This window comes from Armigeres subalbatus, chromosome 1 (genome assembly GCF_024139115.2).
Source record: "Armigeres subalbatus isolate Guangzhou_Male chromosome 1, GZ_Asu_2, whole genome shotgun sequence".
Lineage (NCBI taxonomy): Eukaryota > Metazoa > Arthropoda > Insecta > Diptera > Culicidae > Armigeres > Armigeres subalbatus.
The window spans coordinates 43,929,916-43,954,597 of NC_085139.1; the positions used below are offsets into that span (position 1 = coordinate 43,929,916).

The 24,682-nt window shown below is 38.8% G+C and overlaps 2 protein-coding genes across 7 annotated transcripts in view; one reads left to right on the forward strand and one right to left on the reverse strand.

Annotated features, from left to right (window-relative positions):
• LOC134224939 (alpha-1,6-mannosyl-glycoprotein 2-beta-N-acetylglucosaminyltransferase) overlaps positions 1–24,682 on the reverse strand; it is a 306,618-nt gene that overhangs the window by 79,687 nt on the left and 202,249 nt on the right. For all 6 annotated transcript variants that reach the window (XM_062704620.1, XM_062704630.1, XM_062704601.1 and 3 more), the window contains one exon: positions 15,339–15,499. In XM_062704620.1, coding sequence (XP_062560604.1) covers positions 15,339–15,499 — 161 coding nt within the window. The remainder of the gene's footprint in view (positions 1–15,338; positions 15,500–24,682) is intronic.
• On the forward strand, positions 1,278–15,065 carry LOC134208329 (uncharacterized). The gene is made up of 3 exons (XM_062684332.1): positions 1,278–1,492; positions 13,740–13,854; positions 14,283–15,065. The coding sequence occupies exons 1-3, from the start codon at positions 1,425–1,427 to the stop codon at positions 14,871–14,873; spliced, it is 774 nt and encodes a 257-aa protein (XP_062540316.1). The 5' UTR covers positions 1,278–1,424; the 3' UTR covers positions 14,874–15,065.

The following is a 24,682-nucleotide window of genomic DNA, read 5'->3' on the forward strand; positions in this document are numbered from 1 at the left end:
CCGCTCAACCCAGCTTAACCCCACGGTCGGTCGTGTCAGCAACGGAGTTCTACATAGTCGGAAGCCAGTTTCGGCGGACGACATTGCCGGTAAATAATAATCAAACTGTTTTTGCTTTAATGGGCTGTTCCACGTGGCGTCTTGTGTTTTTATGTGGAGGTCGGTCGGCGAGTTCGATAGAAAACATAGCCCCGAACATAACCAAATTATAAATAGTACACGTCAACCTCGAATGAACACCGCCACCGGTTCCCGAGTAGAAATTAATTGAAATAAAAATTTAACCTGAACAACAATGATTTTGTCCAAATAATCAGAGTTTAAGATCTTTTATATCCAGATTAGGCAGATATCAGCGGCGTAATCCTTTAGAAAATCGTACATAATGTCGCTAACATAACAAGCCAGTCTTGATTAACATGGTCATGCTTTGTAGGTAGCGCGCGATTTATTGCCGAGCAGCGCAAAGTTGTCAAAAAACTCAACATCGTGCCAAAATGAATTGTCGTCTCACGACAATGAAAACGAATCATGTTTGGAATATTTAATCAAGCCCAGCATCGCGGTGACGGTCGAGTCTTGGGTACATGGAAGACCCTTACCGATAACAATTCAAACATGTTGTTCGCAGCACCGGCTTTCCATAGATACGGTTGTTCTAAAGCGTATATACAGCTAAGAATTTTCGGATTGTGAATATTCTTGACTTCTCTGGGCATAAACACGCAAAAAAAAACAGCAAAAATACACCATTATTTAAGTCATGGATTCGAGAACACCAGTCACGTTTTCCTTCGTGACTGTTGATCCTGAAACCGTGACTCAAAATACACCGTGAACTTGTTCGTTCACGAATTTATGAACGCTTTTTATTGCGTGAAAGTATCATCGTGTTAGCCTCATGATATACGAATGCAAAAAGGTAACTTGGCTTAGAACTCTCAGTCAACAACTATGGAAAGACCTTAAGAATACTACGAGCTACAAAGCGACAATGGCTCTGTGGGGAATGTTATTCCAACTAAGAAGAAGATCTACAATAACTTCAAAAATATGAGCCTCATTATTTTGATTTGTTCTTGGCATGATTGATGATTCACCTCTACTCGGGTTACCACCCAAAATCATCGTTAAAAGAGCAACAGCTTTTAGGCCTGGGACGAGGAAGCGAAGCAAAAAAAAAACACACGGATCGGTTGAATTCCTTCCCGGGGGCCAAAGCTGTTGCGGAAAATCATTCGCCATTCGTCAGCGAACCGTTAGCTTACGCGGATTAATCCCGGGAACTGCAACACTCGATACATCGATGTAACACGGCTGCTGGCTGCGGCCTTGGTTGTGATTAACAGGGTGAATTATTAAAAGTGCCAGGATTTACGACCGAACGACTACGCAGCTGCCACGTCGGTATCGGGACCAGCGGGATGGATGTAATACAGTTTAAACTGCCGAACGGCTTTCAGCCGAAACTGAAGGTGTACCGGAGACGGAAGTACGTACCGATTGAGGCTATTTGATGGGGATGCTGTAGAATGTGTGACGCTAACGTTCGTGTGAAATTTATGGGTGGTGATTTCGAGCGATAATAACTATCAGCCCGCAAAGCAGATTACCAGTAAAAGAATAAAGCTTTCAATGTATGGCAGCAATAACAGATTACGTGTATTGAGCATGTTTCCAGTGGTGAACCTGGGAAAATTATTTAATTAGTGTGCAAAATTGAACTATTTATTCTATGCAATACATTTGGCAGCTGTAGATGTCGTTATCATCGCCCATCAGTGATGTTGAAAATTTGTCTACAAAATATACAGCTTAAAAAAAATACCGGCTTTGATGTGTTAATGTAGTGCTTGCTAGCATTTATCCATCAATTCAATAACATATTACAGTTCCGTAGCCTGAAAGTAGATTTACACCGTGTCCAATATATTTTCATACGAATTCAAAATAAGATTATTTCATATTAGTTATTCAGAGCTCAGACAAAAAAAAAGTTGTAACCGGCGAAATTTTGTCAATTGTTATCAATATCTCAAGCAGGCTTGTTTGTGAATGATTGTTCGATGTTCACTAACTTTTTTTAATATTGGCATCATTCCAATAGTCGTATTTATTGGATGTTTTCAGGATCCATTTTGCAAAATTTATGCCGCTTACGAAAAAATAGGTAGTAGAGTAGGTAGGACAAACTACGCTGCCCATGATCTCATAGTTGACGTAACAACCATTGCACTTCCGCACGTTTTTCGAATAATTTAGGAACAAACATCGCACTTTTAAAACATTTTAACCCGTAAGCTCCTAAATGAGGTCTAGAACAAGCAACGTATCGATGTTGTAACACCACAGTAAACACCAACCCTTCCCCCATTGGAATTTTGGAATGATAAAATAGGAAATGTGACTAAATCGGCAGGATTGCAGGATTGAAACAACAATAATGTTCAAATGAACAAAGTGGTAAATCAGCGTTGAAACAGAAACGTTGGAGATCCCAACAAACAATTCCAGCCGAATAAGACAGTTTTTTTAGCTGAAAAGATGATTTTATATGATGATGATGATGATACTATCATTTATCGTAGGCACCTACCAGTAGAGGTGTACACCGCAGTCCGCAGTCCGCAGAATTTTCAGTGGAAATTCCAAAGATTCAGTGGAATTTCCGTAGAATTTTCTGATTGAACTCTGAACGAACTTTTCGAAAAATCATTGATTTTTCTTAAAAATTCCAAGCAATTTCTTGTTGAAATTTCGAAAAAAAACTCTCCGGAAAATCTAAGAAAAAAATCCAGTGGAAATTGCGAAGGATATCTCGTTGAAATCCAGAGAATTTTTCGTTGAAATGGAATTTTTGAACGGAAAAAAGTCGTTCGGCAGAAAGCCATTTCGCCAAGAACCACAAGGCTAAAAGTTGTTTGACCAAATATGTCGTTAAACCGAATAAACCATGTGGTAGAAGACTAAATATGTAGCCTAAAGTTATTTGGCCGTAAATGTCATTTAGTCGAACAGTTGCTTTGGCTGAAAAAAAAAACGGTTGACCGAATTGTTCAATTGGCCGAAATGGTCGTTGTTCAGAAAGCGCCATTTGGCCTAAATGGACATTCAGCCGAAAGTGTCGTTCGGCAGAATTGATCATTTGGAATATTTTTATGACATTAACGGAAAAAATCTTTCGAATTTCGCCAGAAAAGTCTGACCAACTTCCCCAGATAATTCTTTAAGTTTTTCTAGAGTATATTCACTTGAAAATTATTTTCAGATTTTCCACTAGAACTACTTTGAAGTTTCGATAATTCTTTGGAATTACCCAGAGGAACTCTTTGGATTTCCCAAGGAAAGTTGTTTTGAATTTCAGCGGAATATTCGTCGGATTTTACTCGAGAATCTCTTCAGAATTTTCACGGGAAGCTGTTCCAAATTTCTACAGAAAAATATTCGGAATATCCGCTTTGACTTTGACTTTCTCAATCTAGATTAATTGGGTCCAAAAATGAAGAATGGATATTCGATATCTTTTCAGAAAACTATGAAGCTGATCAACGGGTCAGGCTGTTTCGAATTTAAAATCAAAAGGAACTTTGTTTTAAATTTAAAACCTCGACATTTTTGGTCTTGTTTTACGTACAAAATAAAGTGGTATAATATGGTTTCAAACGCACAAACGAAAAACACCGCAGGGGACGTTATTCCAATTTTGTCAGTTAATAAAGCTTGCTGACGTTTGATCATCTGCCTCTCACACGCACACAGAAAAGGAAGAATCTGTTTTAATCGGGAAACGCTTCCAATTTTAAAGGAATTTCCTTGGATTTCCACAGAAAATTCTTTGTATTTCCCATAAGAAGTTCTTGGGAAATTCCATTGACCGGAAGCGACAGACGTCCGAATAAGCCATTTGCCCTAACAGGTCGTCTGGCCGAAACGATCGTTCGTCCTAAGAAGTCATTAGACCGAAAATGCCGTTTGGCCATTTGGCCTAAAATTTCATTTGCCATACGGCCAAATGTCATGTAAATTTTACATGAACAATTAAGAATTTTGCTTTTTTCAAATGGCCATTGAACAAAATTCCGTAACCTTTTTTGTGCAAAACAACCATTTCGGCCAAACAGCACTTTCTGCTAAAAGAGTCGTTCGGCTGAATTAATCATTTTGCCAAAAAGTCGTTTAGTCGAATAGGTTATTTGGCGGAATAGGTCATTTGGTAGAAAATGCATTTGGCCGAAAGGGATGTTTTACAGGAAGGCCATTCTAGGGCCAAAAGGCTCTTTCTGCCAAATGACCATTATTGCCAAACGGCATTTTCGATCAAATGATGGCTAAACTACATTTCCAGTCAAACCATTTTCGACCTGATAACAGTTTCGGATGTACGTTCAATTCGGCTTAATTGGATTTGGTTAGATCACTTTTTGTAGAAAAGCCAGTATCAACTTTAAAAGTAGAGGTTACAAACTTTCGTTCAATAAACGTTTGACAATTTTTTGTTACAAACCACAGATATTTTTTATTGATATCTACATTTTGAACAATCTTCCACGGAAATTCTTAAGAACTTTACGTTGATTTTTTCTTATTTTTCCCTTAAAAAAATCTCAGAGTCTGCCGCAGATATTCTGAAGAATTTCCTGTTTTAACGTTTGCCATGACAAACTAGTCGTCCTTATTATTCTATACTGAGAAAGCTAACGTTGAAATACTTATTTTACCAGCCGTATTCTTCTACAATTAAGAGAAAATGTTTGTATGTATTTAAAAAAATACTCAACAGGAACTTTCCGTGGATATTCCGAACATTTTCCTTTATCTATTTGGAACAATCACTCTTGAAAATTCTGAAGAATTTCTCATGTGAATTCCGACGATATTCCTACTGAGATTCCCAAAAAAAAATCTTTGCAGTTTCCAAAGAGCTTCTGTTGACAATTCCAAAGGATACTCGAAACTTCAAAATAGTTCGCTTGAAAATCCAAAAATATTTTCTAAATGAATATTTTGGAAAAACTTAAAGAATTTTCTGGAGAAGTTCAAAAGACTCTTCCGCTAATGTCATGAAAATATCCCGAAAGAAAGTAGAAAAAAATCTTAAAGAAACCTAATGAAAAAAATTCTCTACGCCGATTCACGTCGCCGCCGCCGCCGGCTAAAATGCCTATCGGCCTATTCTAACAAACGCCGCCGCCGCTAAATATCGGACCGGCGCACACCTCTACCTACCAGTAGGTCATATTTGGCAAACGATTTGATCATGCTTATATTATTGTTAGTACAGTCGCCTCTCCACATCTTGATATTGAAGGGACCATCGAGATAGGGAGAGATCGAGGAATGGAAGGCAAATTGAAATGGGTACTAGATCCAAAAAAGCTCGTTGCTATGAAAAACGACAACAAAACAAATGTCGTTTCTTGTTGTTGATTTGTTTGTTAATGTCAAAAGATGGTCTAGTAGCCTAAACATTTGAACATATCGACATAAGGAGAGTAAATCCTGAACAAAATATGATCAGAACACATCGAGATGAAGAGATATCGAAATAGGGAGGTTATCGAGATGTAGAAAGCTCAAATGTATGTATTTTGAAGGGACTAAGCAAAAAATCGACATAGGGAGAGATATCGAGATGTAGAACATCGAGATGTAGAGAGTCGACTGTATTTCATTAAACTCCTGTACGTGACCACTTAAAGGTCACGTTTGCGGAAAAGCCTTGTTGTGTAGGGGTTATCACGCCTATCTAGAGAGTAGGAGGACGAGGGTTCGAGTCCCTCCAAGACACGTGGATTCTTTTTCGCAAATTTTATATCAACCCATTCGGCCGAAAGCCATTTGGCCGAATGACACTAGGCCGAAAGTTGTTTGGGCGAATGACACTAGGCCGAAAGTTGTTTGGCCGTATCTAGAGAGTAGGAGGTTGAGGATAGAGGTGAGCGCCGCCACCGGCAGTTTTTGATACGCCACCGACACTTTTGCATCGGCGCGCCGCCATTTAAATTTTGTTACGCCGATTCATATTTGGAAAAGTCCGCAGAATTTTCAGTGGAAATTCCAAAGATTCAGTTGACCGAATAACTCAATTGGCCGAATATGGTCCGAAATGGTCGTTTGGCAGAAAGCGTCATTTGGCCGTATTGGTGTGTGTTTTCAGCTGAATTGATCATTTTGGATATTTTCAAGACATAAACGGAAGATTCTTTTGAATTTCGTCGGAAAAATTAGATCAATATCTCCAGAAAATTCTACAAGTTTTTTTCCAAAATATACATTTGGAAATAATTTTCAGATTTTCCACGGGAATTCAGAATTCTTTGGAAAACTTTTTGGATTTCCCTATTTGGAAATCCCTATTTGGAAAGCTATTTGGATTTCCCAACGAAAAATGTTTGAAATTTCTTCGTTTTATACATGAGAATCTCTTCTGGAAGTTGTTCCAAATTTCTACAGAAAATATTCGGAATATCCGTGGAAAGTCCCGGTTGAGTTTCTGTTGAGTATTCTTCGAAACTTACCCGTAAAGTCCTTTATAAAAGTATGAGCTTGTGACTGGTAGGAGGAATGTTTCAACGTTGACTTTCTCAATCTAGATTTATTAAGACTAATAGTTTGACGGAATATCTGTGAGGGACTCTGGAATTTTCACGAGAAATTCTCCGATATTTTCACGGAAAAATCTTCAAAGTTTTCGCGAAAGATTGTTCAAAATGTAAATTTCAACAAACAAAATCTTTTGTTTTCAACGGGAAATGAAATTGCTCGGAATTTTGGAGGAATTTCTTCGAGTTTCCTGTGGTCGAGTCAGTCGCCGGATCCGCAGCCCATACGGTGGCGTTTTGGGGATTTCTTCTCGGAGGCATTCCTCCAACGATACCTGGATAAATGGCAACCGAGCAATGCAACGATTATCGAATATACGACATGGAGAAACGACACAATGGACTTACGATGAGATGGACTGGCAACAACAAGACAATAATGAGTAATGGAAATCTAAAAATAGATTCTGTGAAGATTCTGTACAGCAGAATGTCATATAAGATCTTGGCACAGTAGCGGTTGAGTAACAAAGAGTGCCTAACAAATAAAAAAAATCATTGGGTCAAATGGATGGACATTTTCGACTACCCGTTCAGCGGTCCTCCTCAGTCGTTCGGCAAGACGCGCAGCTACAAAGCAAGTCCATGCTGAGGGTGGCTGGGTTCGATTACCGGTGCCGGTCTAGGTAATTTTCGGATTGGAAATTGTCTCGACCTTCCCTGGGCATAAAGTATCATCGTATTAGCATCATGATATACGAATACAAAAATGGTATCCTGGCTTAGAAACCTCGCAGTTGATAACTGGAAGTGCTTAATGAACACTAAGCTGCGAGGTGATTCTGTCCCATTGTGGGGATGTAATGCCAATAAGAAGAAGAAGAAGAAGAAGAAGAAGAAGAAGAAGATCCGTTCAATAATTGACAATTGGCCATATGACCCGTTGGGCCAAACGACATGTTCAGCCTAATGGTCAATTCCTACTTTTTCGACCAAACTTCTAATTCGGCTGCATTTTGCTTCCAGCCAATGGATTTTTTTCAAAAAACTCTTATGGACAATACACTAGTCGTTAGATAACTGCATCATGTTTACATTTCAGTAAACGAATGCCGTTCGATCTGCAACGCATTCTTGAAGGTCAACGGCTGTCAGTCGACGTCAGATGCAATGCAAGAAGGGCATCTAATGATGCAGTGCAATGTGGCTATCATCAACTTAAATATCGTTTTGAAGACCAGCCAGTGGTAGAATAACTGCTACCCGAGCAACACACATGTTGTAAATCAGTCTATTATACAGTTAAACCTCCATGAGTCGATGTTCTATGACTCGATATCGACTCATAGAAGCAAATTATTCTATATTAAAAAATATTTTCTGGGTTACTACGATGGTCCCTTCAAACAGCATCACAAGGTTTGTGTATTCCACATCTCGATATTTCCTTGAGTCGATGGTTCCTTCAATATCGACTCATGGAGGTTTTACTGTACTCATATACGACTAAATTTGGTCATATATGAGTTATTTCAACCAAATCAATGTGAATTGTGCTGCGAGGGTAGTTTATAAACTAGTAGTTTATAAACTACTTCCGCGGATATTTTGCAAATATATCCTGTTTTAACGAACAAGTCAACGTTAAAACGGCCATTCTACAATTTTAAAGAATATTCTGGGTAAATTTAAAAAAAATACTCAACAGAAACTCAACAGGAATTTTCCGTGGATATTCTGAAAATTTTCTTGTAGAAATAAGGAACAATCTCTCGTAAAATTTCTAGAGAATTTCCAAAGAGCTTCCGTTGGTAATTTCGTAGAATTCTCGAAATTTCAAAGTAGTTCCCGTGGAAAATCCGAAAATAATTTCCAAATGAATATTTTGAAAAAACTCAAAGAATGGTTCATCAGATTTTCAGATAAAATCTTAAAGAAACGAAAAGAAAAAATCGCCACGCCGCCGCCGGCCAAAATGGCGTTTGGCTTGACGCCAAAAACGCCCCCGCCGCCGACCAAAATGCTGACAAACGCCGCCGCCGGGTTCGAGTCTCTCCAAGACACGTGGATTCTTTTTCGAAAATTTCATATCAATTTGTCCATATCGAAACATGTGCTGTGCATATGCTCAGCCAAGATTTTAAACAAAAAAAATATGTTAAAACACTTCAAAGGCACGATTGCTATCCAGGATGACGAATTTGCCTAAGCAATAGCTACGATATTTATAATATTATTAATAAAACCTTGTGAATAAAAGTTAAAATATGTTTGTCCTACATTCGATATATGTAGGGGAATTAGGTTTAAAATGTCAGCTAATACGAGCCATAGCATTTTCTGGGTAAATAGATTAAATTAAGTTACAAAACCGATGACAGCTGACGCCTAAACATGTTTTTAGATCAACAAATTAAAAATAATAGTCAAGACATCTAAAATAAAATTTTTAAAAATAAATTTGTTCTTTTCCGCCTTTTGATAAAATTTAAGCTTCCGTTCCCTTAAGGATTTTCCACTAGAAAAAAAAAAAATTTCAAACATCTTTGAACATGTCTGAAAAAACAAATCAGTAAAGATTGTGCCAAGTTACTAAAAAGTTAACTTTACTACATTTATCATAGAAAAACTAACACTTTACTAAAACCTCTGCATGCAGGATAAAACGCGCCCATCTGATGTACTTGACTATGCTGCCGTAATCTGAGAAAGTGACGTAAGCGCCAAATTACAATATGCATGTTTTCCATTTTTCTGTTAAAGAGCTCGATGAGTACTACTCGTTAGCACCATTTTTGGAAAATGGCGTATACGTCACTTTTTCAGATTACGGCTGTATGGATGTCATAGTTTGAGAAGGGCGTGTGCCAATAATAATTTATTTTTAAATAATTTTCAATTAAAAAGTAAAAAAGTAAGAATTGAAAAGTGAGAAAATAGAAGTGAAAAGTGATGAGTGAGAAGTTATGAGTGATAAAAAGTAAGAAGTAGGAATTGAGAATTCCACTAAAAAGCCCTCAATAGTTTTATAATCAATCGTGAATTGTAAGCTGAGATTTGGGATATGAGAACTGAGGAGTGAGATAAGAGAAGCGAGAAAAAGAATGAGTATTGAGAAGTGAGAAGCGATAGGCAAGCAGTTAGAAGTGCGAAATAAGATTCGATCAGTGAAAAGCGAGAAGCAAGTAGTGAGGTGAGAAGTAATAAGCAAGATACTTTGTGTGAGAAATGAGCAGTAAAAAAGCATGAAGAGGAATATGACAATTGATAAATGGGATGTGAGTAGTGAGAAACGAGACGTGAGAGGTGCAAGGTACAAGGAGTGAAATTGCAGAATAGAGAAAAAAAAGCGAGAAGAGAGACGAAGGGAGAGTAGTAAATAGTATGGAGACTACTCAGAATAGAGTTTTTTCAGCATAGATTTTTGGGCATGCAATTAATCCCTGGAGTGAGGGCTAAAGATCTACAAGCGTAGCTGAACATCAATCGGACTGTTTCAATTATAGCACATATCCTTCTGGATGTGTAGAATAGAATGAGCCAACGTAAGAGATTCTGGGTCATTCAAGAAATTCCTGGAGTTAGGCATTAAGATCTACACGTGACACTAAAGATATATCGGACTGTTTTAAATGTGGTACATGCCCTTTTTGGATGTGTAGAATAGAATCAGTCAATGGCATAGGTTTTCAGTCATCCAAGAAATCCCTGGTCCTAGGTCCTCGGATCTACATTCGTAACTAAAGATCAATCGGAGTCACATTATATTCTTTGCATCACAAAGGGCAAGTCCCATATTTGAAACAATCTAATTAATCTTTGGTTCCGCGTGTAGACCCAAAGGCCTATTCCATGGATTTCTTGGACGACCAAGAACCTTTGCTGGGTACGCATTCTATTTTATGTGTCATAAAGGGCATGTACCATGTTTAAAAATGTTCGATCGATTTTTTATGCTCCTATAGACCTTCCCAAGCAAATCGCAAGCCCAAGCCCAACAAGCAAGCAAGCCCAACAAGTCAAGTGAAACTGATGGCAGCAACCTAATTGTGACTGAATACGGTCACATATAAGTTACTGTGATCTTTGTGCAACATGTGTGCTTCTCGGGTTATGGCCATGATCCAGAGATTTCTTGGACTATCTAGATACTATGATGTGAACACATTCTATTCTACGTATCACAAAGAGCATATATAACATACGAAGCAGTCCGATAGATCGTTGGTTACTCATGTAGACCATAAGATCTCACTCCAGGATTTTTTTAGAAGTGTGATACATGTACCGTGAACAGAAAATCGTGATTTGGCTCCGTAATGCACAAGGTTACATGTCAGTCTTCTGCCAGTTCACTGCTGTATCTTTACATTTTTAGGCTGGCGCATTTTAGCTTCGGGGTGGTGCATTTCAACCCGCATGGTTTAAATTTGCACGAAAATGCAGCGCTTCAAAATAAAATCGTTTTCTCGGAATATAATTGGTTTTTTGTATTCCGTATTATAGATGGTGAGTTAAATGAGTGGTTAATACATTGGAAATACATAATTTCGACCTCTATCATCGATAAATTCGAAGATTTGCTTAGGGGGCGTATATTGCACGTCCCCCCCCCCTTTACCATTTGCATATTAAGAATGGTCAATAACCTCTCCAATTCTTTGATGGGGCGTTCGCTAATTCCATTCTGTTTGTTGCTCTGATGATCTTCACAAAATTTTATCCAAATCAATCAGCTTTGGACTGTGCTTCACTCATTGGAAGCTGGAATTTGGAAAAATATGTGGAAAAATGAAAAATAATTATTATTTGTTCACGTGAAGCTCACACAGCTATTGCAAAATTCAATAGTCATTCGTTATCCATTATCCGACAGAGTGATTGGCATCTTCACTGTCACAATAGGTAGTGGAGATCACAAGAAATAGTGGCTGGCTCTTGCACAATTCTGACATTTGTATATTCGTTTTTCAAAGCTGGATAACCCGGTATTGTAATCTCTTATAGGTGAGCCCGCATGCAATATCTAGCCAATTGATGCAGTGCTCATACCCACACCGAAGTGCTTTCGAATAAATGTTTCGTTTAATCTAATGACAAAACTGAACTTGCTTTATAAAGCTTACACTCTTTTCAATTGAAAAACTGATTAATGCCATACCGATGGAGTCTGTCATTTGGTCGTCTGAGATAGTGAAAGACGCTTTGTTCACTGTCTTATGACGATCACGACCTTTTACACTACTGCGGCCAGACCTAAGCGATTTCATCGCCGCGACGGCGACAACTAGTTGCCGCGATTTTATCGTTGGCCCGCTGCAGGCAATGTTCCATTTACGCTTCCATACCAACAACGATGGAATCGATTCGCTTTTTTTTTTTTTTTTTGAACTTTTATGTCCGAGCCATCACTGTACGGACAATAATTGTTTGACGCAGTTTAAATTGCAAATAGAAAACATTGTATTTTACATTGATGAACTGGGATTGCACAGAAAAGAGTTACAGAGTCGATGCAGAAATTGAATCGGAAAACTTCAAGTTTATTTTTAAGATCAAATTATAAGTTTTGGGGACTAAAAACTCGAAAAACGGTATCCGGCTGAGCTCTGCCATAACCAGAGAAGTTAAAGAGTTTCCCGCGCTAGAAATAGGGGTCAACTAATTCCCTGATGAATCCAGCTACAAAGATAATATCGTACTCGTTGGTGTTTACTTTCAATTAAAGAAAACATGGAAGGAAGGCATTTGTCTCAGGCAGTTACCACTCAAACTCTAAGTTGTTGGAAAGCGTCAGCAGCCAACGTTGGTTATATGTTGAAAGTCGAGTGCATAATGCAATATAGATGAAAATTAAAATCAAGAATCAAAGGGCCTCTTCTGGAATGTAATTCTCGTTTTATGAGCAAAATAAGATACATTACCTATAGTGTTCGCTATTTAAGAATTTACTATGATCAAATAGTATTTCAAATTTAAGTATAGCGATGAGTTTATTGCCAATTCCAGGCTTCTTCTTCTTCTCCTTCTTATTGGCATTACATCCCCTGCTGGGATATTGCCGCCTCGCTGTTGTTCCTTTAGCATTTTATGATGACACCACGCTTGTCACATGCTCGGAAAATTCTCCCTTCGTGTTCCTACATAAACCCATTTCGCAAAAAAAAAATGCCGACAGCAGAGTACGTGTTATATTCGCAAAACTAGTATCGTACTACGGTACGTAGTTGTAAAAGTCGATTTAATTTCCCGCGTTTTTTCACATCCGGTATTAAAAAGCTAGGAAGCTAGGACACCACTTTATGGAAGTTCAGTAGGATGGCAGTCCGTATTTCCGTCAAAGATCTACGACATGACCTATTTCAAACGAATTCCAACGAAAAGAAAATTTATTCAATTCTTTCATGGGTTTTTTGAACTATGGCGGAACTGAACGACTGACAGCAATCTCATTCGTCACCCTATCTAGTTACTACACAAATTAAATCGGATACCTTACCCAGAAGTTCAAATGATGTACGCTCTACGTGAATCTGGTACGCGCCTGTACACTGTCATCATCCAACGGAGGAACGGATGCGTTTCCGGAGCCAAGTCAAGCGATAAAAGTTTTTCGATTTATGTTTCGATATTAATTTTTAATGAAAATTAGATCCAACTCCGGTTCACCAAGCATTTATGCGAGATGCAGAGTTTCCCTGGAGACAACTTTTTCTCGCTTCGCTTTAGATATCCATCTGAATAACATACATACGGGAATAAATCACCCGACTAATTTTATTACCTCGAAAAAGTTTACCGAGTCAATTAAAAACAAAGCACAAACGCAGTAGAAATTTTCCGCAACATACAAAATAGTAACTGTATTCATCTGATTACAAGCGCGCAAATACTTTCGCAGATTACTGCAGTAAACTCCAAAACAAAATTTGGGGTGTGTTTACTGTGATGCACAGTAATTTTGGAATGAATGGCACATTAGATACATTGTATCGTTTAGTATTTCATTCGGGAGAATCAAATGAGATAATTATCAAAAGCTCGTCGTATTCCACCGTTCGAAATTCTCCGAAACCAACCGACGACCCGGAGCGAAGGAAATCTATCGCATCCCATTGCAAATTTATAAAATCACGTACATGTAGTACATGCACACATGGATGGGAGTAACAAAGCTTCCCTTTTTCCCTTCCACAGGATACCCCGCTGTGTGTGGGTTTCGCCGGATACTCTGTTCACGCTGTGCGAGGTTCTCCTCCGGAAACTGTTGCTACCAGGTGTTCCGCGGCGGAAATTCTGGGCCACCGTTATTGTGAGTATGTCCATAGATGTTACATTGTGGGATGGCAGTATTGTGGATGTTCGTAGCTAATGTAATTAGGTTCGCGGGATGTGATGACGATTTGAATGTAACGCTAATATGTACAATAAACGAAGAGAAATAGTTTACACCAGTCGATGAATAAATTGGATTATTGGAACAAAGTTAGAATCACGAGTCTTTGAATAAAATAGGGCGATTCTAATATCACTCAACTCGAAACATTCCGGCAGCGTTACTGACCGCTACTGATTCTGACATATTACACATCGAATTTTGTCGAGCATTCACAACACTCAATTCCAGCCTTCGTATCTTCAATGGACCGAACTCCTGAAAATTAATCACAACGTTACCGCATATACATGACTATATTGTTGTTCTCTTTCCCATTTGCATGGCAACATACATTCTCCCAGAATCTACTGCCACGTGAAACCGCCCGTAGCACCGTTTGGCATCAGGTGCAGTGTCCGTGGGAGTTCAACCGACATCAACATTCCATCGTCAACTATGCCAACCACTGGACGCTTCTGTCTGCCAGCGTCCAACAGCGGAACCCAGCGGTGTCGAATATTCGCATTGGCTCACTGGTCCGGAACAAAATCACCCAGCTGCTGCTGGATCTGGACTACTGCAGCAGCAGTGGGAGCGACGGTGGAATGCCCCACCAGCATCAGCAGTCGATACGATTCGGTACCGCCCTGCAGGACCCATTCGAACAGGCGGAGGAAGAGCTTACCGAACAGTTTGTGGCACGCTCGGTGGCGGCTAACATGGAAGCATCCTCTGCGGAGGTACACCCCGAAGGCTCTCGGTGCAATTGCTGCAGTAACTGCGGACATCGCAGCGATTGTAAAGTGGCACTTGCTCCCAACTGCATTCCACTGCTCAGCAAGGATCAAGCCGTCCAGCAGCTCATAGTCATGGGTCAGGGTACGACACGCGGTAGTTGTCACGTACAAATTAACGAATCCGGCCCCTGCGAATGCTGCCAGACGAGAATGTAATCTTTCGTACCAGTGACACTGTCGCCCGAGGACCGTGTGACTGAAACACGCGTAGGTAACACTATCTTTGTGGGCATTCGACTATGCAATGCACTCATGGTATGCGTTACATCAAGTAAGTTCTGTGTGAAACACGCAATAAACACGATTTCGGAGAAAGGAATACCTTTTTCCAAATTTAATTTCTGCATTACCGAAATTTGTCATATTGTCAAAGAAAATAGAAACAAGAAACTCCTCGATTGATTTATTTAAAACCAATCATTCCTTCATTCTCCAATAAAAAAACACTTCTATTTAGATGTCCACTGACATTGTCCAGGTTACTATTTACTATATTTACTTGCGGTGCACAAAAAAAAACTTTCATCGCAGACCCTTGTTGGAATACAATCAGTAACGGTCATTCGATATGCATCGTTGCTATACATCTTAGCATGACATTAGCATGAATAAAGCACTCACCTGCACTACTATTATCACAGAATCATTTTGTAGCGGACCGAAGATGTCCTCGTTTAGGATCGTCTGCAGTTCGTTGTAGCGGTTTATCATGCGGAGGATTTCGCTGATGTTGGCCGACCGCTGTGCGCTGTCACCCAGCCCGGCGTGGGTGCCATTTTGTCCTGTGGAGCATGATGGATAGACAGGTTTAGAAAAGTTGAATACCTATAAAGTTTCTTGATGGTTCGTTTTTATTTAGATGAGGAAAGGTAGGGCTAGGAGTACGATAAGGGGCAAGGTCGAATAAATTGGAGGTCACGGGTGAATGGAAAAGTTTGTAATTGGATTTGTTCCGTTTGTTCGCTGTTGTTGTTGACTATGGTAGAAATGAGTTTTTTTTAATAAAATGGATTGATTATCGTTTCAACTGCCTCTTTCGCAATAAAGAGTGTAGGCAGGTGGTAATGAAATATATGTAAATGTATGTATCACTATGTTTTGTGACTTGGAATTTGTCAAACTTATTCTCATGAATAAGGATCAAGCAGAAGGTTTGCTAAAAATGGAGGAACAGCAATATTTCCATAAAATAGCTATGAGAAAACGTTGATATTAAAGATTTAAATCGAATATGAATCAAATCTTAGCTTCAATAATCATTTATTTGGAATAAGAATGCATTTTATCCAACTTATTAGATCACGAAGGTAGTATTCATTGATCAAATACTCATTCCTAAAATATGGCTCATGTACCCATTGCACACTTCAAATAAAGGACAGAATCGGAATCTTCGTCACTTTTTCTCCACGCAATAAATACTTAATCGATAGTACAAGTAAACAAATGGGTAGAACTCGGAAATTCAAACCTGGCACCATGTTTCAATTAACTTAAATTTAAGATGAAAAATCTAGATTCGAGGATCACCGTATTAGCTAATGGTAGGTTAAAAATGTGGGTGTCTATCGAACAAATACGATGAGTGAAACTATTAAACTGATATTGACAGACTGAACGAGTTCGTGGGAAGTTATCAAGCCGGCTTCGTTGACGGCCGCTCGACTACGGACCAGATCTTTACTGTACGGCAAATCCTTCAAAAATGCCGTGAATACCAGGTCCCAACGCACCATCTGTTCGTTGATTTCAAGGCGGCATACGACAGTATAGACCGCGTAGAGCTATGGAAAATAATGGACGAGAACAGCTTCCCTGGGAAGCTTACCAGACTGATCAAAGCAACGGTGGATGGTGTGCAAAACTGTGTGAAGATTTCGGGCGAACACTCCAGTTCGTTCGAATCGCGCCGGGGACTAAGACAAGGTGATGGACTTTCGTGCCTGTTGTTCAACATTGTGCTAGAAGGTGTCATGCGGAGAGCCGGGTGTAACAGCCGGGGTACGATTTTCAACAGATCCAGTCAATTTATTTGCTTCGCGGATGACATGGACATTGTCGGCCGAACATTTGCAAAGGTGGCAGAACTGTACACCCGCCTGAAACGTGAAGCAACAAAAGTTGGACTGGTGGTGAATGCGTCAAAGACAAAGTACATGCTTGTGGGCGGAACCGAGCGCGACAGGGCCCGCCTGGGAAGCAGTGTTACGATAGACGGGGATACCTTCGAGGTGGTCGAGGAATTCGTCTACCTCGGATCCTTGCTAACGGCTGACAACAACGTTAGTCGTGAAATACGAAGGCGCATCATCTGTGGAAGTCGGGCCTATTACGGGCTCCAGAAGAAACTGCGGTCGAAAAGATTCGCCACCGCACCAAATGTGTCATGTACAAGACGCTCATAAGACCGGTTGTCCTCTACGGACATGAAACATGGACAATGCTCGAGGAGGACTTGCAAGCACTCGGAGTATTCGAGAGACGGGTGCTTAGGACCATCTTTGGCGGTGTGCAAGAAGACGGTGTGTGGCGGCGAAGAATGAACCATGAGCTCGCTCAACTCTACGGCGAACCCAGTATCCAGAAGGTAGCTAAAGCCGGAAGGGTACGATGGGCAGGACATGTTGCAAGAATGCCGGACAGCAGCCCTGCAAAGATGGTGTTCGCTTCCGATCCGGCAGGTACGAGACGGCGTGGAGCGCAGCGAGCGAGATGGGCAGACCAGGTGCAGAACGACTTGGCGAGCGTGGGGCGTATCCGAGGATGGAGAGATGCGGCCTCGAACCGTGCATTGTGGCGTCAAATTGTTGATTCAGTGTTATCTGTTTAGATGTTAACTAAATAAATGAAATGAATGACAGACTGAAATTAAAGATGATCGCAGTCTAGTTAAAAGGACATGAAACCAACCGATATAAATGTAAAACAAACGGATTTGACAAGTAATAGTAGATACTTGACGCATTTTTTTATTCGATGGTTTATAAACTATTCTTCTATGGTTCTACATTCCAACAATAAACAATAAATTTGTATTCGTGTTGCTCTTGTGCTGCATTTGTAGTTCTCGACCTCTAAAATCGACTGGTTACTAGCGTTTTTTGTTTGATTGCAAAAATTCCGAGATTATTTGGTCACAAAGTAGGAAAAGGTACTCGCTTTAACTGCGTTGAAGTCACTTACATGTTTGCATATTTGCATGTTTATAAAAGTTATGTTATTGCGAAAATTTAAGTTATTACGATATCTGAATGTCCCCATGAATGCTTTTCAAACAAAAATAGGCCTCCCAAAGAAAACAACCCAGCTTTCCACGCTAGTTATAAATTTGATAAATGGGGTTTCAGCTATGACAGATGCTGTGTACAGATTTTATAGGTTTGATCGAAGTGGTTTATGATACTAATCAATGGTAATTTATATGTTTAAATAATTTTCATATTTATTTTCTACATTTTAGGGCTTTCGAAATTTATCTCAATTTCTGTTGTTCGTTAGAATTCGGTAAAAAGATGTAACATCTGTCGTAGATGCACAACTTTTCCTAACTTGTTTAGAGCTCATGAAACTGTATTTCCAATAAAAAACAATCTCAAATGATGCAAGCTACGTCGTTGATGCCTGCGTTTCGCACCACTGACCAAATTTGGCTGTTATGGCATTACTGTTCGGATGTTCCGCAATGTCGGGTTGGCTGATGCGGTAACGATTTTACGTATAGCATTCCGATTTGCATGATATCTTAAGGATTTAAATAATTTTATTGCAAAATTTCCCAGGTATTGTTTAAAGAACTTTAAAAAATAAATCAAAAGCCATTTCTAAAATAGAATTCTATTTCAAATGTTAACATTTGATGTAATTGTAATAAAAATGTGTACATAGCAACATCACATTCAGTTCAATAAACCATTTTTTGTTAATAGGAAAACTGTCTTATATGTTGACGCTATCATGTTATTTATAATTCTCTGGATTTCAAAATGTGAAAAAAAATTGTTTTCAAGTGTTTGGAAAGAGTTTGGATGAGTTAATATATCTTCTAGACCAGTTAAAAGTTATTATAAATAATACCATCTGGCATCACGTTGTCGTGGAACGTACATATTTTTGTTTACGTCGTATTTCCTACCGTCCCGAGAGAGAATGAGAGATTTAGATGTTGAGAGATTGAGTGAAAATCGCTTATGCCGGGAATTGAATTGAAGTATGCCGGAAAAGCAATCGCTGTGACTGAAATACGTGCTATACTTCGTTAATTTATTTCAAATACCTAAACGCTCATCCAAACGATGTTTAACAAAAATAGCTTTTTTTCAAGCAGAACTGAACTCCATTGCAGTATTACACGACTCACGACATTCAGGAAAAGTTGTTTCCTGTCATAAATATCAATTGTATAATGCAGTCGTACGCATGTTAGGCCGGGAATGTGGTAAGAAACCATATGTTTTGTGTTGTTGAAAAAAAAGTCCATGGAAACGTAACAAAACCAAATATATTTGTTGTTGATGTTTTAAATGGTTTTCCCTAGATTTTTGTTATTGTAATATGTACATTTTAGGTTTATTTTTGGGAAATTCAATAGTTGCTGACGGGTTTTCATCCGTACGCATATAACAAGGTACATTACCCTCAAGTATGTAGGCAGGAATAGCCATGAAGAGAACGAGATCTAGTTCATTTATGGCCTACGCCCCAATAAACTGCTGATAGATATTGAGGTGCCAGAACGGTCAATAAAGGCGAAATAGCGGAGCTATGTTCCTAATTGCCGCTAAACATGCTAACATCCTTTTCAGCTCTATCCCGCCGCAGCTTATCCATTCCTAGTAACTGTGTTATCTATCTCCTAGTAACAGTGAGAGGAATTCCATCGATTCCAATGACAAACGGTGTGTGTTGTTTTGAAGATTTTCTCTTCGAGTGAGTTGTAAATTTTAGGCCAAACTGAGAATCAAACTAGGATATCCGACTCGGCACTCCTACGCCTTTGTTCGCAGGAAAAACAGTTTAGAACTACACCCAGAACGACCAATCAGTACTATAATGAATGTTCTTCTTGTAAAAACTGACAATGGTATTGTTTTTTGTTAAATATCTTGGCTGTACATATGCACAGCACATGTTGCGAAATGGACAAATTGATATGAAATTTGCGAAAAAGAATCAACGTGTCTTGGAGGAACTCGAACCCTCAACCTCCTACTCTCCAGATAGGCGTGATAACCCCTACACAACCTTTAAGTGGTCTTGTTGTGAAGGGGTTATCACGCTTATCTAGAGAGTAGGAGGTTGAGGTTTTCGTACGGCCGAGTTGCTGAATAAAATGTAATTAATTGTTATGGTATTGTTGATGATGTGTTTGACGAACGATATAAAATTTACAGCGAACAACGGAAGATTAATAAACCAAAATTCATTTGAATTAGCTTTTTTGCATTCCAGTAGCATGCATCACCTCGTATTCATTCGGATACTTGAAAAATAAAATAAAAACATATATTTCGTGCGATAATTATTGATAAGAATATTGAACTGCTCGGGAGTATTTACGAATTGCTATCGTTATTACGACAGATTTATGTTATTATGAAATTTCTAACAAGTCATGGGTTGCTAAGATTAACCCATAAAAAATATTCAAAGAATTATGGAATCGCCGCGTAAAAAGCTGGATAGGTAAGGATTTTGAAAACTGTTCAGCAGAATATTTGCAAAAAAGCATAAGGACGCATGGTACATTTAAGTGCGAACTTGTGACGAAGCTTTTTATGCAAATATCATCACATCCGTTTTATTGTATAAATGAACAAGTGTACAAGCATTTGTATAGAACTTGCATTATGAAAAACCTGAACCTGATTGCATGTTGAGAAGTACATGTTCTTGGTTAACATGTCGAATACTGCGATCAAGAAATTATTAGAATCATGATTTCAAGCGATTTTCACAATTCTTTCATGGTTGTCTTATTAACCTTATCTAGTTTCATGTTAATAGTAAACGCACTAGGTTATACTTTTTTTTAGGATCAGCTGGAGTACGAACGCTGTTCACGGTGTATCTATGGGGAAATATTATTTTTCAAAAATCAGTAACTCTGAAACACCCATCACGTGAAAGTATATGCTCTCCCCTTTCATATAGTGGGTAAACTAAAATGTTCTATCGGGGGATCTAGAACAATTTTTATTTTTTCACTATTTTTGGTGCAAACTTCATAGAAATCTCAAATGATAGCCGATTTAACCTCCTCAAAAATGTATGGAAAAATGACCCCCGATAGAACATTTTAAAAATGCACCTACGTGAAAGAGAAAAACCTATACTTTCGTGTAGTGAGTGTTTTACAGATACTATTTTTTTTAAAATAAGCATCTTCGGACAAACACACCGTGTGTTATTTAGAATGTAGAAAATTTCAATTTACCAAATTTAATATGAGTAAAATTTACCGATTCAGATGAAATTCATAACGGAAATCAACTCAGCTTGTCCATGAAAGGCCCTTATCCCTTGCGTATTGTATTGGTACGATACAGATGTTCAAAGTTCTAGAAATTGTTCCAGATTTCAGATCAATTGGTCCACCAGGCCAACTCTGCCCGGTACAAAATCAAAATCAACCCAGCATGTCACAGGGCTCTCGCGTATTGTGTGCAATCCAAATTAGTTTGATGCAGATGCTCTAGGCTCTCAAAATCGCTCTGGAATTCAGATGAATAAGTCAACCAGGTCAACTAAGCATGGTATGAAGCCATAATCAACCCATCATGTCGATACAAGTTCCTAGAGCCCAATTAAGCTACGCCACATGGCGGACCATGGCTGGACCATATGCTATTATTCATTAATCTCAGTTTGAAGACTGAAGTCATCTCTTTATATAACATATCCGGATCAATTTGCGATTTGGGCGTAACTTATTTTGTAAACAAACATTGTTTCATAGGTTCCCAAGAATGCAAGTACTTTTCTCCAAAACTAATACCTTTACCTGATAGAGGAAAGCTCATTCTTTCGGATACATATCGTGGTTTTCCCAGGAAATGATTGTTTTAGCATTAATTTTCCTTCCAATCCCAATGTTTGTTAACAAAATAAGAAACGCCCAAATCGCAAATCAGTACCAATATATTAGATTGAACTACTTTTTTGTAGTTTTCATCAAGATCCATACATTACATTCCCGCTATTTATTGGCCACCCGTTATATGTACTTCAAATTAGTTTGATGCAGATGTTCTAGGTTCTCCAAATTGTTCTGGAATTCTGATCTATTGGTCTATAAGGTCAACTACGTATGGTATCCAATCGTAATCAACTCAGCATGTCCATACCAGTCCCTAAAGCCCTTGCGTATCATGTGCAGCCCAAAATAGTTTGATGCAGATGTTCTAGGTTCTCCAAATTGTTTTATAAATGCATATAATAGGCAAAGGCTCAATGGACTTATATTGACATGCTGGTTTGATTTTTGATCGATGGTGGACTAGGTGGAGTTGACCTGGTAGACCAATTGATCTGAACTCCGCTAGTAAAACTTAATATACTAAATGATAATAACACTTATTATCATTTAGTATATTAAGTGAAACTAGCGTTTCACGCTGTAAATATTAGACATAGAGCAATGTACTCTTAGACTAAATTGTAGAGGGAAAATTTCGCTAGAAGTCCGTCATACAACACTTTACGGAATTCCGCCTCTGGAATGAGTTATTGGCTGAATACTAGAAGATAATGAAATGATAAGTCCAATCCCTGATTCTAACTTCCATGAACCTGCGATCATGCAAATATGTAAATGACTTCAACACTGTTAAAGCGAGTACCTTTTCCTACTTTGTGACCAAATAATACCGGAATTCTCCCAGCCTGTCGGTTTTAGAGCTCGAGAACAACAATACATAAGTCTAGCGAATACATTTTTTTACTTATTTTGTCGTCCAGTGTATTATTAACAACGTTCTCCAGGCACAACGCCGGACGGTGTCAGGAGTTTCGGTCCTTAGGAAGCCATCCAGTACGGTGCTTCATTTACCGTTCTTATGAAAAAAATATATCATACAATCGGCAGCCGCCATTCGATTACAACTATAATTCTACGCTTCTGGGCATATTTTCATAAAAAAAATCGTTGGTGAGATTTTCGAGTTATGCCGTTTTTAAGTTTTTCGATGAAAAACGCCTTGTAAATCAATTAAAAAATCCGTAGAACAACGTAATAACTTGCAAACGAGTTTTTTTTTAATGCAAAATCAATAAAATCTCTACCTACCTGTACCTATGAAAGTCGTACACTCCGCGTTGTCAGAGCAAAACCGAATGTAATGTCTTGTTTTAGGTAACTCCTTCTTGGGCCGCCAGTCTCCCTGCACGTTGGCCGCACGCGCATCTTCCTCGATTGTACAAAGTCAGCGAGTGCGGGGCGTATTCCGGAGCCGACGTCCTATTCCAGGATCTCTTCCAAGCATGGCTTTTGCTCGTCCCTCTTCCGACATAGTTATTACATGTCCAGCTCACTGTAATCTGCCTTATTTTATCAGCCTGCCTATGTATGCATTTTTGTACACTTGGTACAACTCGTGAATCATGCGTCTGCGTTATTCATCATTTTCTACCACATCACCAAGTATTGAGCGCAGTGTTTTTCACCTAAACACCCCGAGAATTCGATAGTCTGCTTCTTTTAACGTCCACGCTTCATGGCCGAACGGGGTGATTGGATGTGTATGGAGCTAGTTTTATCCGTGTTTATAGGCTGTTAGACTTTAACTGGCTACGCAAACCGTAGAAAGTCCCACTTGCTGCCGCAACACGTCTTTTCACCTCGCAGCTACCGTCATTATCACATGTAACGAGGGGCCCAAAATATATGAATTCGTCGACAATCTCAAATCACATTACATCCTTACATTAAATCACATTACATCCGGGACCAACACCGTTTAGGCTGCCACGTTCTCTATCAGCCACCTGTTTAATTTTCTCAGTCTCCTGTTTAAAAGGCACGAAAGCCTCTTCCACTGCTCTGCGATCTACACCAATGATGTCAAAGCCATACGCAAAACCAAAGAGCATGTGTGACTTGTTGATGATGGTTCCATTTCTTTGCACACCAGATCTTTGAATTGCACCTTCCTGAGCTATGTACAGTTGTTTCACTATAGCTACAGGCGATTCAAATTTTTTGAGTAGAATTATTAATTTCGATAGTTTTTAATCAAATTTTAGGATGAGTTGTATTTAACATCATATTTATACTATAAAGCATCAACTATCGTAGAGCGTACAATTTCAAAAAAAAAATCATACTTCCTCCACAATCGGTGTTACCTCCACTAAAGGTACAGTTCTTCAAAAGAAAATGTCTATTTTTTATAGGTATAGAGATTTAATTGATTTTGCATAAAACAATTGTTTTAAAGTTATTACATTGTGCTATTTATGATTGCCTAGCAAGGCTTTTTTCATCAAAAAACTTAAAACAACATAACTCGAAAATCTTACATACGATTTTTTATTTTGAAAATTTGTCCCGGAGCGTAGAATTATAGTATGAATCGAATGGCGGCTGCCGATTGATTGATATATTTTAGCACCGTGAGTCTGTGGTGGGATGGCGAGTTTACACAGCTCTATCGCAAGAAATCTACAGCGTTTAAAGATTTTCGACAACATGGTTCCCAAGCAGCACAAGCCAAGTGAAACTGTTTGCACCAACCTAATTGAACCGTTTGTTTGAGAAACTGCATATGTAACATTTTTGGCCAAAATGAGATTTTTATATATTCTGAATCCTCTTACAAAAATACGTATTCTGGCAAAAAATACGAAAAAAAAATTTTGTTCAGGAATGTATGAATTTTTTTTCGTTTGTTTGAGAAACTACATAAGTCCACGCACTTTGAAGAACAATTATGGAGTACTGTTTACAGTTTTTGCACTGGAAGTTCAAT